This window comes from Odontesthes bonariensis, chromosome 4 (assembly GCF_027942865.1).
Source record: "Odontesthes bonariensis isolate fOdoBon6 chromosome 4, fOdoBon6.hap1, whole genome shotgun sequence".
Taxonomy (NCBI): Eukaryota; Metazoa; Chordata; class Actinopteri; order Atheriniformes; family Atherinopsidae; genus Odontesthes; species Odontesthes bonariensis.
In genome coordinates, this window is record NC_134509.1 from 32,823,053 (window position 1) to 32,840,569 (window position 17,517).

Genomic DNA, 17,517 nt, shown 5'->3' on the forward strand with positions numbered 1-17,517 from the left:
GAGGGTGGAAGTAGACCAAAGGAAAGTCTTTCTTCCTCCCTCTCAATCAGTTTTATCACAGACATGCATTAATGAGGCTTATTACACAGCAGGCATCGCCACTAATCTGTCTCACTCACACCATTTTTTGTTGTTGTGAGTGCTTGTGTTTGTGTGTGTGACATACAATGGAAAAAAGTAAAGGGACAAGTGTCTCTGTTAAAAGTGAAAGTAACTTATCAAACTCTGAATTTAACTCCTGACAGACTAAAGTCCAGATTTCACAGTTTATTTCATTGATGGATGAAGTTCCCCTGCATAAACATTTGAGGATCGTAATAAATGAGAGCAACTGTAAAGTAGGTCTTTGCACTATCAGTTATCTATTAGCCAAATACTTTTCTGCTTCTCTTCTTTGAATATTGTGGGAAAAGTGACGTGAGCTTGTGATCAATTGTCGATTATCCGATGTGGTTTAATGCCTAAGTGAGTTCTGCTACTGCGTTCAACAGACCTATTATGCAAAGCGCGCTCGCAGTTGAGTGCAACGAGGACGCGCACAACTATATTCTCTGACTGAAAGCATCCCGACTTCATTCACCCTAGAGATCACAGGACCGCTGGGAGCCGACGTCACGCTCCTCCGTACAGCAGAGAGGAGATTTTTGCTTGTAGTTTGCTCGTACAGGCTCGTTGTTTCCTCCTCTTGCAAGAAAAGTGCTCAACTTGGGGTGATTCACTTTAAATAGTCCAACAGATGTCAGTGGTTAGCCCACACTAAATACCAAGACGCTCACTGGATCATACTGAGGACAAATTAGTGGATATCACTGGATGTGTGGATGTAAAAAGACGTCGCTGTACTTTCATCAGCACCTGTTCTCTCAGGAAAAACTGAACGACTAGACAATGCTGTACGTGTGTCATGCTTTAAACTACTAGTGGACAAATGGCCCCGAAACCCTGAGGTTTGTATTTTCATCCACCTCTGATTGAAGGGGTTAATGGTCACTCATAATTTAGGAAAATCCGCCCTTTGTCACCCGCAGTGATTTACACTGGATGCGACGAGACGATCACGTTTGCCTATCTACTTTACGTTAATTCAGGATTTAAAATATCATCTGACGTTTTATAAGTGCATTCACTGAAGTTGTGGAGGTGACCTGTCCTCCCGAGGGATGGTTCAAGGCTCTCGAGAACAGGGAGCGACAGCCCGGCTCCTCCTGTGGACCTTCACCCCCTTCTGGAGCCTATGCAGCGGATCTGAGAGGAGATGAAAGCCGCGGTCTACCACCTCCTTGCCGGCTACCTCTGCCTATTACGCACCGCTGCTGAGGTGAGTTTCATGAAAATATTCTGTGATTGATCCTTTCTCCTGCCCACTGTTACATTTAGATTTATGTCACCACCAATTATCTTAGAACAGAGCCTTAACTTGAAGGCTTTGTTGTAACAAATTCACTCTGCGTAATTACGCGCCAAGCTTTTACAATGCGCACAGTATTCGTGTGATAATTGCCAAGCGTAAAAGCTTTTTTTAGGGTAAATAGTCTTTGCAAGATATTTTTTTTTTTACATCTTGTGCGCATCAGTGAACGTAGCTTTGTAGTTCTACTTCCAGTAAAACCGACCAACTTTCCTCTCACAGGAGTCTCCTCTCCCTCGGGAGCTGCTGGAGCGGCTTTCCCGCAGCGAGATCCGCAGCATCAGCGACCTCCAGCGGCTACTAGAGATAGACTCCGTAGGTAAAGCACTATATTATACATCTTCCATTCCTGCAAACCAGATTAATGGCCCCAAAGAGGAAGAAAAAAACGTATTCACGGTATAAAATGAATCTGTTTAAATAACTTTTTTATACGACCACATTAACGTGCAGCTGTAACTTTGAATGTACTCCAACGGTCAACTCAAAGTTATTTTTTACAAGAAAAACAACAAAAAAGAACATGTACAAAAAGAAATGAATAAACTCCCATAAGATAAAAACTGCACGGAATCTCTAAAGGTTAGTTTTGAGAAATTCATGAAACATGAAGCTGAGAATGAACCCCTGATGTCCTCAGGCAAGTTATTCCAAAATCTAGGAGCACTAAATGTGAAGCCTCCCTCACCATGTGTCTAAGTCTAAAACTTGGAACAATAAGAGGAGCACCACCCGAGGGTCTCAGGGAGCAGAAAGGGACACAAGGTCAGAGATACAACTTAGGGCAAGACCTCTGTGGACTAAAGAAGTAAGCATTAGAATTTGTTTAGGAATTTTAAGAGTGAGAAGTAGACAGTCTTGCTGAGCCAGGACGAGTGAAACATGATTATTTCCTTTTCTTTTTAAATCCTAACACTTTGAATGAACTGTTTGGAGGAGTGAGATATGTTTTACATGTGGTCATGCAAATAAACCAATTCATTTAGTTGGAAATCAGTAAATGTTAATCAGACAAATGATCTGAAATGCTTAAGGGGGACATGACTTAAACACTGATTTCTAGCTTCTGTAATGTGGAGTAACTGAAAGGAGCAACTTATTTGAACATTTCATTGACAGAAATTCGAAAGGAAAATTTAAAGAGCTACTAGTTGGCAAACATCAGCCAGTGGAGGCATGGCTGTTCAAGGCTCTGTGTCATCCATGTTTTCTCCTTGAAAGACTCTGACTTGAGGCATTAGTTGCATCTGGTTCAGTGCGGGGCAAAAGGATACTGTGTCATCTCGTTAATTGGATGCCTCTCCAGATGTTGCTGGGAGAGCAACATTTTTTTTCTCTTAAAAAACTGTGACATCTCTGTTTCCCTTTGTGTTGGCCATAAAGTTTGAGCTGTAACTGGAAGCACAATAAGCACAGGGCTTCTGTGTGCACTGTTAAATTATATGGGAAATTGTCTGCAACTCTAATAGACTCTTGTAATCACCATCAATAAACACTGGTGCCAGTCCTCATGATCCGGGTAATAAATCTGAGTTGATTGAAATTGCGAAGTGAGACAGGAGGAATAATCGTGGCATAAAACAGGCATGTACACTTCTGTCTGACTCCAAATTCCAGCCATACAAACGTGTTGCTGCTCTGATCCTCTCGTTGCCTGTGAGATGCAGCCGATTCATTTTTTTTCACGTCTGCAGAGCAGAGCAAAGCGGTGCCACCATTAATCCTGGCATCATTGAGATGCAAATGTCGAGTGCGACGACTCCCCGGCTCGGTGGGGGTCAAGTAGCTCACTTCATTATACTGTTGTCATGCTGCCCATTATTGGTTTGAGAGGAGTGCTCGCTGGAAGGCTGCTGTGTTGCTATGTATAATTCATGCTCAAATTCCTACATGTCAGGGCGCGAGAGACAGACGCACAGATGGAGAGGGAGATGTCGGAGGTGAACTTTGTTGTGTTTCACCACCACATTGTGTATTCAAGCAGGCATGTGAGCGAGTGCTTGTACACACACATACATGCACAGTCATGAAAAGACAAGTGGGGGTTTGTAATTGGAATCAAAGGGAAATTGTGTTGACATAATTCACACTTATTGCAAGGAACCTTTGTGTGTTCTTCAGACACTGACACCCGAAAATGCTTCCTCTCAACACACTCAGAATGTATTGGCTTTGAGCATATCTCTGGATTTCTTGCGGCTTGAATCAACTGAAACACGCTCACATGCACCACACACAACTCAAAAACAGAGCTCTGTTTAAAAACATGATCGACACAGTGCGGTTGCCAGTCAAATGCTGACATGCACAGTGGTAAATCATCACTTAAAGATTAAAGATAAACATCAATCAAGATTGTTTTTCTGTTTTTATATGTTTGATTTACTGATAACTAAATGATCGTGGAAATCTGGCACAGATCGAGTATTGTCAAAGACGTTGGTTTGACTCAACTGGTCCAACATCCCGATCTCATCACATAACGTGAAACAGCTATGTTGGTCCACAGCACAAAGTGTTACCGTTTTCCAATAAACAAATAACAAAATTCACACAATTACCATGTTTTTCCTACACTGTTCCCTACACAGATACACCTACAGTTGTGATATGTCAGCACCTTGATGAACTATTTTTCCATACCTGTTCAGCCATGATGATCCATGATGAATAGTCCTGAAGGCTTATAAGGAGGTTGGAAGGGATGGCAGGGGGTGCTCAACATTTTAATTTTGAACATTTTCGTGCAAGAAAATGCTTGTTTGAGATTCCTGCGCAATATTTTCATCAGTCACTATATTTTTCTACTTTCCTCTCCCTCACAATTAGTGACTTTTCTACTGCGCTCTCACCTGCGAATGGTTTGGGTGAGGCATTAAAAATGCATGGTTACATTTAGAATCATGTACATGGTTTGGTCTACATGAATATGAATTGTTAGTAAGGGATAAAAATCTAAATGGTTATAGCTTACACATGTTGATATTCATGTGTCACAATTCCCATCATTTTGAATAAGTGGATAAATTGTTGACAAAATGAAAGTTTAAATTGAAAATACATGAGAATCTTTGCAGAAGCCCATGAAAGTGTTTCCAGGTTTCTTTTTTTTTCTTCGTAAAGCACTTTTTTACTTTCAGGGCCAACTCCTGTGAAGGTTTGAAAACAATCTGAATACTGTTGCTTGTACCAGCCCATTTTATTTTAGGTAGATCTCACCAGAATATATGATTGTGCAAATATATAAATCAGTGAAACATTCCAATAATTGCTGCTTCAATATTTGCATTTTTTTCAGGACGAGGAAGCTTCATTCTTTCTCTGTCAGCCTGCTTTCACACAGACATGAGTTTCTCTGAGTGAGTCTTACTGAAGGCTCACATCCTAAACTCATTAAACAGTCTGGTCTGATGACCAGCTAGATTCAGAGATAAACTGACCTCAGATTCACATTTCTCTGGTTTAAATAGTCGATATAGAATCAATATTCAGTGGCCGAGTCAAGTTATTAAGGCCGACAACATCCAGCTACCTACATAAGCAAAAACTCACATCAAAACTACATGATATCAAAAAATGATTCGACATTCCAGCTCGCTGGCAGATGTTCACTGAGTGTATTGCTTTAATGACTTAATGTTTAAAACACTGACTCCACACAACAGCCTTTTCTCAGCTGACAACCCATGAGTGACCTCAGAGTAAGCTCTTGATGTCGTGTGTGTGTTTGTGCATTTATGTGAATTTGATTTATCAAGCTTATACACTCACTGACTGTGTTTCTCTCAGCGAGCATTCATGCGCAGAGAACTCAGTAACCTGTTGACACATATAAACATCATAACTAAGTTAGAATAACCATGTTAAACTTAGTCTCTGATCAGAAGACACTTGATTAAGATGTTTGTAATACATAGCTTGCTGCTGGATGTGAGCATCCAAGTTTTTTTTTAACATTTTTATCAAACATTTTCATTCATTGTCCATCAATCAGACTATAGTTTATCATGACAGCTAACTCATGGTGCAGAGAGGAGAAGTAAGGATGATTTTCTTCTTTAGGCTGGAACAACAATTTTGCCAATAACATTTTTGCATGTAATGGTCAGATATCAATGAAATGTGGGAAAATCTGAATTTTCTTGGTTCACAAAAGATGAATTCTAATCTACCTCTTTTAGGACATGATGTTAAATTTGTTGAAAAAAATGATATAACCCCAATTCCAAAACGTTCAGACGCTGTGTGAATTGTCAAATGTAAAGAAACAAAAGAGGAGAGGGACCATCAAGCTTGTTATCAGCACTCAGTTCAAAAGCCTGAATCTCTTATGGTGTGAAGGTGCGTTCATCCATCAGGTTTTAGAGCAACATATGCTTCCACTTAGATGACGACTTTTTACAGGTGTGGCCCTGCATATTTCAGCATGGCAATACTAAAGGGCATGCTCCATCTATTACAACAGCATGGCTTCGTAGTAGAACAGGCCCGCTGATGGACTGGCCTGCCTGCAGACCAAACATAATGAAACATAAAATACAACAAAGATTACCCAGGACTGTTGATCAGCTGGAATCCTGACACAAATAGGACAACAGTCCTCTCCAAAAAGTCCAGCAATTGGATCCCTCAGTTGTCAGACATTTATGGACTGTTCTTAAAAGAAGAAGAAATGCTAAACAGTGGTAAACATGACCATGTCCACACCTTTCTTAGATGTACTGCTGCAATCAAATTCAAGATGAGCTAATATCTTCCATTAGATATCAAAATATTTTTTTCCCTCTGTTCTATTGTATCAAATCAAATCAAAAATCAAATTTATTTATATAGCACATTTCATGTACAAACAATTCAAAGTGCTTTAAATAAAATAAAAGCATTGCAGCAGGGAGTGGAAGAAGCATTAAAAATACATAAAAGAACATAAAGAGAAACAAATAAAATGATTTAAATGAATTTAAAAACAAGCAACAGTCTAGATAGGTTTAAAGATATCGTGCAGATTTCATGCATAGACACATGAGAAAAGAAATGCTTTTAACCTGGATTTAAAAATGTCTACATTTGGTGAAAGTTTAATCTCCACTGGCAGTTTGTTCCACTTGTTTGCAGCATAACAGCTAAATGCTGCTTCTCCATGTTTAGTCTGGACTCTGGACTGGACCAGCTGACCTGAGTCCTTGGATCTAAGAGCTCTGTATTTTGGGCCTAAACCGTTCTGGGATTTGTAAACCATCAGCAGGCTTTTAAAATCTATTCTGTGACTGACTGAAAGCCAGAGTAAAGATTTTAAAACTGGTGTGATGTGTTCAGATCTCTTAGTCTCTTAAAACTCGGGTTAAACTCTTGTAGATAAAATATTGGTTAATTTACTTTATTACAAAGTATTTCAAACTCTTTGGAATTGGAGTTGAAGAGCATTCATGTATCCCAGAAAATAAACATAGTGGAAGTTTGTTATCAGTAATGAGATAGGTCTCCAAGTGAGTGTGTTTTACACAAGCCTTTGTGTTAACAGTTAAAGCGTGTGTTGTTTTGTCTCCATCCAGAGAACGAGGTGATCACGGAGAACAAACGGAGCTACCACAAGGACTTCTCTCACAGCTACTCCGATCAAAAGAAAGCCCACCCACACGCAAGACAAAGGAGGAGCATTGGTGAGACACATATACGGACAGCTGAATGTACTAAATATATAAATATTGCCATTGCTTCTACCATAAAATATGCTAAATCTTGTATTTTGGGCAAAACGTTCTTTTTTTACTGCAAGTTTGATGAAAAGCTTTTGACCTCTTTGTTCACCTGCAGTAGTGGAAGAGGCCTTTCCAGCAGTGTGCAAAGTGCGCACAACAATTTATGAAATCCCCAGGAGCCAGGTGGATCCCACTTCGGCCAACTTCATCATCTGGCCTCCCTGCGTCGAGGTGAAACGTTGCACTGGCTGCTGCAACACGAGCAACATGAGGTGCCAGGCAGCCCGCAAACACCACCGCACTGTCAAGGTAGAAGGTCGTCTTGTATCTGAAAGAGTGACCTGTACTTCTGCATCGGGTTTTATCTCAATGAGTTTTCCAAAGTGTTGGATACAATGTGCTCCTCTTTGTGTTTGAATTGGGGGCTTTCATTTGTGTAAAATGACAGAAAACTGCTGTCAGGAGGGGCTGCGCGGTGGTGTGGTGGTTAGCGCTGTCGTCTCACAGCAAGAGGGTTCCCCATTTCGAATCCCAGCTGGGGCCTTTCTGTGGAGTTTTGTATCTCTGGGTACTCTGGCTCCCTCCCACTGCCCAAAAAAAGATGCATGTTAGGTTAATTGATGACTCTAAATTGACCCTAGGAGTGTCAGTGGGCACGGTGGTTTGTCTCTGTGCGGCCCTGATGGACTGGTGACCTGTCCAGAGTGTACCCTGGCCTCTCGCCCAATGACAGCTGGGATAGGCTCCAGCCCCCCGCGTCCCTGAGTTGGATTATGCGGGTATAGAAGATGGATGGATCTTTCTTTTGAGTGGTTTCAGTGTCTTGAAGTTTCAATAAATCAAGTTAAAAAACTGAAAGGAAAGTCAGAGAGCGCATTAAGACCAAGATAATATCTTGCCACACTTAAAGAGTGATTCAGATCTTGTGTCGCAAAATTCAACAGACAAACAAATGGTTCTGATCACATACGTCCACCAATGTGAGTACTAATTCAAAAGTTCATGACAGAAAAAAACACAATATCAGGGTAACCATCATATTTAGATTTAGAACAGTATCCAAGAAAATCTAAATAAGTGTTGTAAACTGGAATTGTTAGTTCAGCCATTAATTCAAATCTGATAAATCTAAGCCAAGGCAATTTAGTATAAACATAACAAGGTTGTTGTTGTTGCCCAGCAACAATGTAGTGTTAAACTGATGAATAAAGTAATTGACCCTATTAAATATTTTTCATTCCAGACTGTAAATTAATCAGCAAATTATTGCTGGTGATTTATGATCTCTGTGGCACATTTATCTTGTCAGCTATTAATGACACACTAAACCTTGATTGCTTTGACAGATTATAGCTGTTTTAATGACGCCTCCTCCTGCAAGCAGATGTTTTCCCTCCATTTAAGAGATATACTGCTACCTCACCACTTCTGATCACTTCTGGCCAGTTCATACGCTGAAAAAGGAGCAGACAGAGTCATCAACATAAATATAAACACCTGCAATATCTCTTTTTCTTTTCTGACCAGATACGCGTCTGGTTTTGATTTTCTTTTTATGACACCTTTTGTCTTATTCTCATTTGGAATAAACTTCCCAATAAAGGACAGTGCCAGTCAAAAAACAAGTTTGGACTCATCTAATGATTTTTGTAGCTGTGCCCAAACTTTTGACCATTACTGTATACTGTTACTGTGTAGGCTTTTGTCAGTTGTTTTTGATTGTTTTTAACTAAATCATAGACCATTTCAAGCTGAATCTACATGTTAGAGGCATAAACAGTAGCTTTGTGTTACACTCCCAGTATTAAAAGTGTGTGATCAAAACACAAACAAACACAATGTTGGCACAAATCCATCATATAAACACAGGTTATTGTTCTAACAAACATTATGAAAAAAATCTTCTGCTATTTGTTGTTAAGTGACACAAACTCCAGACACACCCATAAAACCACAGAGGGCACACAGCTGCTTACTGAAGGAATACACCTGAAATCTGCCAAAAACAATTATTCCCCCCCAGCTTAACTACTGTGTGAGTGTGTGTGTTGGAGTGTGGGATTCTGGCATAACATAACATAATAGCTTCCTTTTGATCATCCAGAGCTGAAAATAAGACTCAGTAAACCCCAACTGGCTCACAGCCACAGACTGCCAACTGGGAGATGACCCAAGTGTGTGTGTGTGTGTGTGTGTGTGTGTGTGTGTGTGTTCTGCAAACAGCAAGAGGATCTGACATGCATATTTGAACATTGTAAAAGATGACATGAGTGTGACTGATTTTTACTCACAGACTGGCTGAAGCTAGCATGTGATAGACAAATGGATCACGTGCCAAGTAGTTTAAAAGTGCCCTTTCTTTCCAAACAATTTCCAGTGATGACTTCCAAGTTGGTTTATTACACAGTACCATCTATTGTCATGCTAGCTGTGACCATTACATATTTACAACAGAAGTTGATATGTGGAGTGAAATACTTAAAAATGAAATAAGTATTAAGAGTGTTGCCAGAGGTCAAGAGGGAGAAAGTGAAAAAAAAAGGAAGAGGAAAGGGAGAGTTTGATTTTATGTGCTTTGCCCTGCTGAAACCCAATCTTAGATGAAAGGACTCTGCTTACAGAGGAAATCAAAAATAAAGTCACTCACATGTGCTGAGATTCAGCGTAAGAGGGTAAACGGTCACGACGGCAACTGCACTCACATGCAGCCAGAGGGAAAATGGCAAGAGTGAGGTTTAGGTGCTGTGGCCGCATGTGAGAAAAGGAGAGAAAGAAAAAAAAGATAACGTTAGCAGTGGATACCAGTGCTAATGTTATCTTTTTTTCACCGTTATAAATGATATCTGGTTTATGTCACAGGTGAGATCTGAGTCTATAACTCTAACTTCAAGACTGTTGTACTTCGGAGGAGAATGATACATTGTCTCTCAGTTTGGAGCAAGTAAATGCCTCAGGGGTTAAAGTTCAAGAGTCTCAGGGTCGTGCAGATGCTTAAATATCAAAGCAAAAGTATGCAGTCTTTGCTGGGCAGTACAACAGTAACTCCAGGATTCTGGTTCTGCTTCGAGCTCTGACGGGTGCTGAAACTAACTCATCAACTGTTCGTGCAACAAACAGAAAAATCATTATATCACCATAGAGACCGGCAATTTCAATGTCCACAGCAATTCCTACTATTTCCTACCACAGAATTCCACCTCAGCGCATCTTACACAGCACAGAAGCCAGCAGCAGAAATGTTCGAGCTAAAAGGAACCTCGCCTTGGTGATATGAATTTTCTTATGATAAAAACTAAATTAAACGAACAGACGGTGAGCATGTAGAGCCAAATGTAAGTACAAAACAAGGACAAAGTTGGCATTTACGCTGACATTCTTCTGTCTCTGAACAGTCAATCGAGTTTTTGTGTGAAGGGAGCACTTCCTCTGATTTCCCAACAAGAAGTCTCATTTAACTCAGTATAGATCAGGTCAAATAGAAATGTGATCAATGCTAGTTTATAAAGAGACAATTTCTGTCTGAAGAAAACACAACAGTCTCGCATCTTCTTTTTGTGTGCTCCAGTTCAGCTGGAGTGGGTGGGAGCTGTTGTCCAGCAAACACAAGTTAGCCAGAAAAAGAAAAGGAATAGCTCATCTGGAGAAGCTACTGTAGCTTTCGTCATAGTCAGTGTGGCTTTTCTGCCTCCATGCACAACGCTTCCTTCTGACTTTGTACAGCTGGTCCAGAGATTTATGCTTTGACAATGCTACTTCTGGGAAAAGTAACAAGGGTGTTTTTCCCAATTTGCATAAAATCAGTCTGATTGTGGTTAGGTGGAGCCCAATCTTTTCTAAGATGGTTTTGGGACCTTTTCCCGCCTGATAAGCATTTTACTTATTATCTCTGACATGTTCAGAAATCTCATTGGTTCATACCGTGACATGTTTCTTTTGAATAAAACAGAGCACCCACTCAGGTCTGACTGTCACAGCCTTGACTGAAAACTCTCATTTCACCTTCAGATAACAGTTTATTAATGAGGTTCACATACTTTTGCCACTCAGATATTTTACATTAGATCACTTTACACATTAGATAAAGAACAAAACCATTTCTCATTTGCTACTTTGGATTTCCATGTTCTACTTTTCTGAACTGTGTGAAAATCTGGTGATTTTTGTAGGTCATATTCATACAATAATAGAGGAACTTTCAAGCATCCTGTAGATCAGGCACCTTTGAGCTTTAAGGACTGGACTCCTTAAAGCTCAAAGGTGCCTCAACTGTGTTAGTGACACCGAAGCTACATATATCTTGGAAGTCTAGCCATTTAACTTGATGTAGCTGTAATATTTTAAAAAGCTTAAAGGTAGGGTAGGAGATCCTGGATTTTGAGTCCAGCGAAGCTGCATTTTGAAAATACACAGGTAAAAAGTCCCAACCCTTTTCTTCACTTTCCCCCCGAAGGCACGCCTCTAGAGTACATGAACGCGCACGAGCACGAAGGTGCACGAGCGCTGTTCTGACAGCAAGCATCGATCGTTGCCGTATAGTATTTAGTATTTAGTTTATGCTAACTATACGTTTAATAATGCTAGGTGCTAGCACAGATTCTGTGGTGCTAGCCAAGCTGGCTCTAGTTTAGCTTCCTGCCAAGCTTCGTTCACGGAGCAGGGTACGCGCACAGGGGGAAGGAGGGGGGAGGAGGGGGAGGGAGGAGCAGATTGCAGTTTGATAGACGGCATCAGAATCCAATCATTGTGAACGGTCCGTTCAGTATGATTGGATACTGTTTTTCCTAGATTGTACGTTCTAGAGGCCACTAAAACTTTTCATATTTGTGTCAAAACTTTTAATTAATTGGTTGCAATGGGGGTGTGAAGAGTATTTCAAGCAATATGTAAAAAAATGTTCCAGAAAAAGATCCCCTACCCTGCCTTTAACTCTTTAAAAAACAGCCACAGTTTTTGTAAGGTAGGATTCACACTTATGAATGTGAGTCATCAACAGTCTCTCTTCTCATTGGCTTTAAATGGGGTGACTTTTTGTGGTGCTGAACTGAATTCTGGGTCTGGCGCTTTACTTTTTTTGCATAGCTGGTGGTGGAGAGTAGAGTACAGTTCAGCGTTTATAACTGGCAGCAAAGGTACCAGCCAATGAAATCACCTGAATGATCTAGGTTATCTTTTGGGACTGATTGTGGCTACAATTCCAAATTTCAGGGCTCCCACCACCAAGCGCTAACACATTGGGTAAATGTGAATTTGTTTAACTGTTTAAGCGTTAAAGGGGTGAACTGCAAGGTGTGATGCCCAGGCTCCATTTTAAGTCCTGTGTGTGTACATGTATTTCACTAATTTGCAACTTACAGTCAGGAAAACGCATCGTTGTGTCTGCTCCCCTTTAATGGACACTATGCTGTTAGTTTTCATACCTCTGAATAACAACACACACACAGTACATGTCACTACTGATAGATCTATCATAGGCTCCAGCTGTCTGGTCGTTCAGGGTATGTTAAGACAAGTACTTTTGCGATGTGTGAGATGCGACAGGGGCGACCCTCTCTACCTTCAAGAGTCTTTTGAAGACACTTCTACTGAGAACACTTTCTTTCCCAACACCTCTAAGATTAACACACATTTACTTTCACTTATGCACTTCTTTGCATGGCTTTATCTGCTGTACTTGTCATTTGAATGGACTAACATTATTTAGCACTCGATGTAAAGACTTGGATGGCTTACTGCACCTCTACATTTAAATGCGGCCATGTAGGGGCAGCTTCATACTTGTTTACATGGTGTACTTAAACAGTCCACTGCAGGTAATCACGGCTCAGCGTATGCCATCATGTCATGAAAGCCAAATCCTCAGGTGATGAATGCTTTAGCAGTAGAACTTCTTACCTTAGCTGAACCTCTTCCCTCATGCCTTTTTTTCCCTTCTTTCTTTCTTTCCCATCTCTGCCTGGCTGTTTCTGAGTTTGTTCAGACTTGGAACAAATGCTTGTGCAATCACACCTGGAGCTCAACTAAATTGGCTCCGATTGTGAGTGTGAAGCAAGAGGTGTGCTTGCACGTTTTATCTCACTGGTTTGGTGTATGCTCAGTTTGTGCACGTGGGAACGTGCTTCAGAGCAAGGACTGTTTTAGCAGCTATACTCAGACATTCAACGACAAGTGTGGCGTGTGCTGACACAAGACAAAAAATGCATCATTGGATGGAAGCAAAATCAAGTCTTTTGTCAGGGTGAATACAGTTCATTCATCCAAACTTGTGGACAAGCTCAGGAGAAGCGCTGTCTGCAGCAGATGCTCTGCCACTGCCTCATTTTACTTGAAATGTTGTTACACATTATGTACACAGACAGATAGGATTCAAAGAGACAATTAAGCCTGAAGTAGTATTAGATCCATATCTTTATGAAATGTGCTTTATTCTGAAAGCACACACACATGCAAATTATGGAGTCACTTACTTGCTTGTACAGCATCTCAGTATCTTGAACTGTTGTAGTCTAATATCTGTTGCTGCATCTCTCGAGCTTTCTGTTTGCTGGTGCACAAATGCCCTCTACATTGATGATGGAGTTGGTCATGACTCTTAAAATTCTCTGTCTTTTTGCAACCATGACAAATGTAAGCAAAGTACTTTTCTACTTGTCCAGGCAGCAATGAAAAAGTTGTGCTGTCCTTCTGGCCATTTATCAATGTAGTAACTCAATGACAAAAGGGGATGATGCTGAACATATTTCGTATTTGAGGCCAGATCTTGAGAAACTAATCATGCATGCTCACAACGACTGCTTAGATCTTATGAAGGTGTGTGTTAAGTTTTAGAATTTGAAGCCTCTTTGCAGCAACATCTATTTTTCAGGCATTGTCCATACTCTGATAAGATTGATGAAATAAAACTGTCGTGAGTTTTGAAGTTTCAGTGGCTTGGCCTCCATATTTATTTGCATTTTCAAAGAGTATGTTTTCACCTTTGACATTACGAAAATAAAGACTGAGGACTAACTATTATGCTTGGCACAGTATATCAGTTGGAATACTGCTGGTTTGTGTTGCTTAGATGTTCACACCCCTGTAGCCAATAAACAGCAGGTGCAAGCAGCAGAGAAAATTCTGTACATACTCATCATCAGGACAGAGGCTCAGATCCTCATTGATGGGAACACAACAACCAGGAACACACATTCATTTCCACTGAAGGTGCTGCATTTGAGGCAATATAAATGGGCATTCAAAATACTATTTAAACTGCAACTTTTGGTGTGAAAAATCTCTCTCAGGCCATTTGACTGGAATCTCAGAGCAGGTAAAGACACCTTTCATCCTGTCCTGGTATTTTTTTTGGTTCTGAAAAAGATTTCCTCACCCGAATCTTTCATGTCTGTCTCTGTCAGGTGGCAAAAGTGGAGTACGTGCGGAGACGGCCCAAACTGAGGGAGGTGCAGGTGAGGCTGGAGGATCACTTAGAGTGCATGTGCACCAACAAACGTCAAGTCAGCCCAAACTCAGACACAGACAATGGTGAGCATACAGCTCTGTGTGTGTGTGTGTGTGTGTGTGTACATTTATGCAGTGGTTGAGTTCACATCTGAAGGTCTCTCCTGTTTGAATTTGTCTTCTCACACCAACACAACAGATAACAGATCTGAGATATTTACAGTATTTTTCCACTCTGCCTTTTCCCCCACGGGCCAATATTTCCACTCAACACACATACATGTGGCCCACACATAAAAACACACTCCTAAACTTCCCCTTTTTTTCAACACCCACATTACATAATATGCTAACCATTTGTTCCTAAACCACACAAGGTTTTTTTTTCTGCAGCAGCAGCGTGACTACCTCTGAACTAACTTGCCTTCTACTTCTGCAAGCCACACTTACATCAGCTGAGTTGAATAACCAAGCCTCTCTCAGATTTAATCTTCATTGCACAGAAGCAAATGTTTTACATAAAGTTCACAGTAACCCTCTTATAATAAACCTAAACTTACACATTATAATGCATGGCATTTCTGTGACCACAACTGAACTATTTCTCTGAAAAAAATATCTTTTTCTCACTCACTAGACTACCAAAGGAAAAATGAATTGTGATTTGTTCAAAAAGGTTTTACAAAGTTTTCTTTTTTCTGCTGAGTCCACATATTCACTCGAGCTTTTCTTTGAACAGGCATCAGGTGAAAAGGGACAAACAGATGAAAGAGTGGAGGAAAGAAAGAAGACAACGACCTGAAACAAAAAAGGAACTGCCCATAACTTCTTCACTAGCTGCTATTAAGGGACAGGTTTTATGGAGCACCTGTTGCCAGAGGATTTGCGGGAGGCTTGACGGATAATAATGGACTCATGCGGATCTCTAGTGTACATTGAAGTGTTTGCTGAAAAAGCAAAGCATCAAACTTACAGACTCAGATGTGGATCCCAAACAGGCAGACAACTCTTTGATGGAGGGAAGAAGGATTTAGAGGATAAAAATACACCATATTGGTAGATATGACATGGGTTCTGTGATATCAAGGAACTTATTATCTCCACCCTGCTCCTTCACCCACATATAAACCGCTCAGAGACTCGGATTATGTACTGGTTGGAATCCGTTTTCGAAACATTGACTGGGATTATTGTTTTGTACTCCAAGATTTGCTCTTCCTCACACACACTCACACACATGCATGTATATCTTCTTATTTTTATAACCTTGCATTTTCTATCGCTGTCTGTTTCTACTTCTGGTATGTTATCTGCGTAAAGAATAGAGGGGAAAAAATCCTTCTGGCATGGTACACACACTAATAAAATATTTATATCAAACAAAGTTGTGGTGATCAGAAAACAGTCCTTAACTAACAGATTTGTCACAAAAATGCCTTAAGAGGGACTTGGGTACTTTGAAATGAATATGAATGGGAACTGAAAGGTATTCTGTGTCTGATATTAGATAATACTGAAACTGGAACGCTCCTTGATTTTTAACACAGACACAACACCTTGCTAAAGGAGAGGGCAGAGAAATTTATGGGTTGAAAGGCTGGATAACCAATAGCTCGCAAGTGACTTTTTTGTTCTGTTGTTTAGTTTCTGCTGTTATTTCAAATTCAAGTTGAGGAAATTATAATTGTAAAGATAAATGTTTTCAGTGGTGACTTCATCCCCTGACTCACCAGCATTGAACAAAGTGGAAGAGAAGGTTACTCCAAATGAAAACATTGCGATTTCCTGCGTGTTTCATTGACATAATTCCTCTGGAACCGGGTGTAGACACACGCAGTAGGTATGTTCAAAGTGAAATCTTTTGTCATCGGAGGATGTCACTGGTTTTGGGTGATTAAAAAACACGTGAAGCTTGTGGTACCAGAGTCATCAAAGTAAACTGCTGCTGTGGGTAAACTTATGACAACCAGACACAAACTATTTCAAACCTCTTTTAAAGGTGGGGCGCCCCATTCTAGAAAAAGGCTTTTGATTTTTTTTGACTCAATGAAGAGTAGCTTCTGTGATGCTTCAGAAAATTCTTCAGAAACCCAGTGATTTATGGTGTGGATTTTTGTGTTTTCTGACCAAAAGAGAGGCAAAACAAAGATCATCATGGCAACAGCTAGAATGAATACAACAGCATCAACTTTACTAAACTGGAGTGACCAACGACAGGACTGTTACAAATATACCCTTTCTAACCTTTCTGCATCAGTCTAAATAATGCAGTGAATCAACTACCAAAGAGTTTCTGCAAAAGGTCTGATGCATGCAAACTTCGCAGCGATTTCTGAGATTTTGTATTTGAGGGATCAATAACAATCATCTTAAAATTTACTGGCGCTTTTCCCCTGCAAAGACTAAGATGACAGTGAAATAAGGTTTCAGTGACCTTCTTGTATATCTGTGCTGCTGCTTGCTTTTCTCTTAAGCCATGAAGGCCAAATGGGATTGATTGTTTTTCATTCATTCATTCATTCATAGATTTGGGAAGCCACGCTGACTTTATGTGACAAAGATGAAAGCATGTTCAAGCAAGTTTGAAAACTCCTTTTCAAACTTGAAGCTCCTTTAGATGCCAAACTCAAATGTAACATTGTACTAGTTTGACTGATACATTTATTTTTCTGAATCAAATGTGGTATCAAGGTTGGTGAAATTCCAGTGGAATTAGTGCCAGCAACTAAACGTATTATATTGAGGCATCCCTTAATCATTTACACTCGTGAATTTGCACAATTGTGATTCATTAACCACCAGCCTTGCTGTATTTTATGCAAGGATTATTAGCACTATTATACTATGCTTGCGTGTTTTAATGAGGATCTGTCACTCAAACATCTCTCCATGATCCATGACTTTCCTTAGTATATGAAACGTTTAGTCCGTGCCCACTTTGTGGTAGCCTCAACTCACTATTCATGTGCTATT

The 17,517-nt window shown here is 40.3% G+C and overlaps 1 protein-coding gene across 1 annotated transcript; it reads left to right on the top strand.

The window, feature by feature from the left end:
- Positions 1 to 580: 580 nt before the first annotated feature.
- Positions 581 to 16,488, top strand: LOC142379427 (platelet-derived growth factor subunit A-like). The gene is made up of 6 exons (XM_075464586.1): positions 581 to 1,318; positions 1,631 to 1,727; positions 6,961 to 7,068; positions 7,223 to 7,416; positions 14,502 to 14,628; positions 15,284 to 16,488. The coding sequence occupies exons 1-6, from the start codon at positions 1,256 to 1,258 to the stop codon at positions 15,292 to 15,294; spliced, it is 600 nt and encodes a 199-aa protein (XP_075320701.1). The 5' UTR covers positions 581 to 1,255; the 3' UTR covers positions 15,295 to 16,488.
- Positions 16,489 to 17,517: the final 1,029 nt, after the last annotated feature.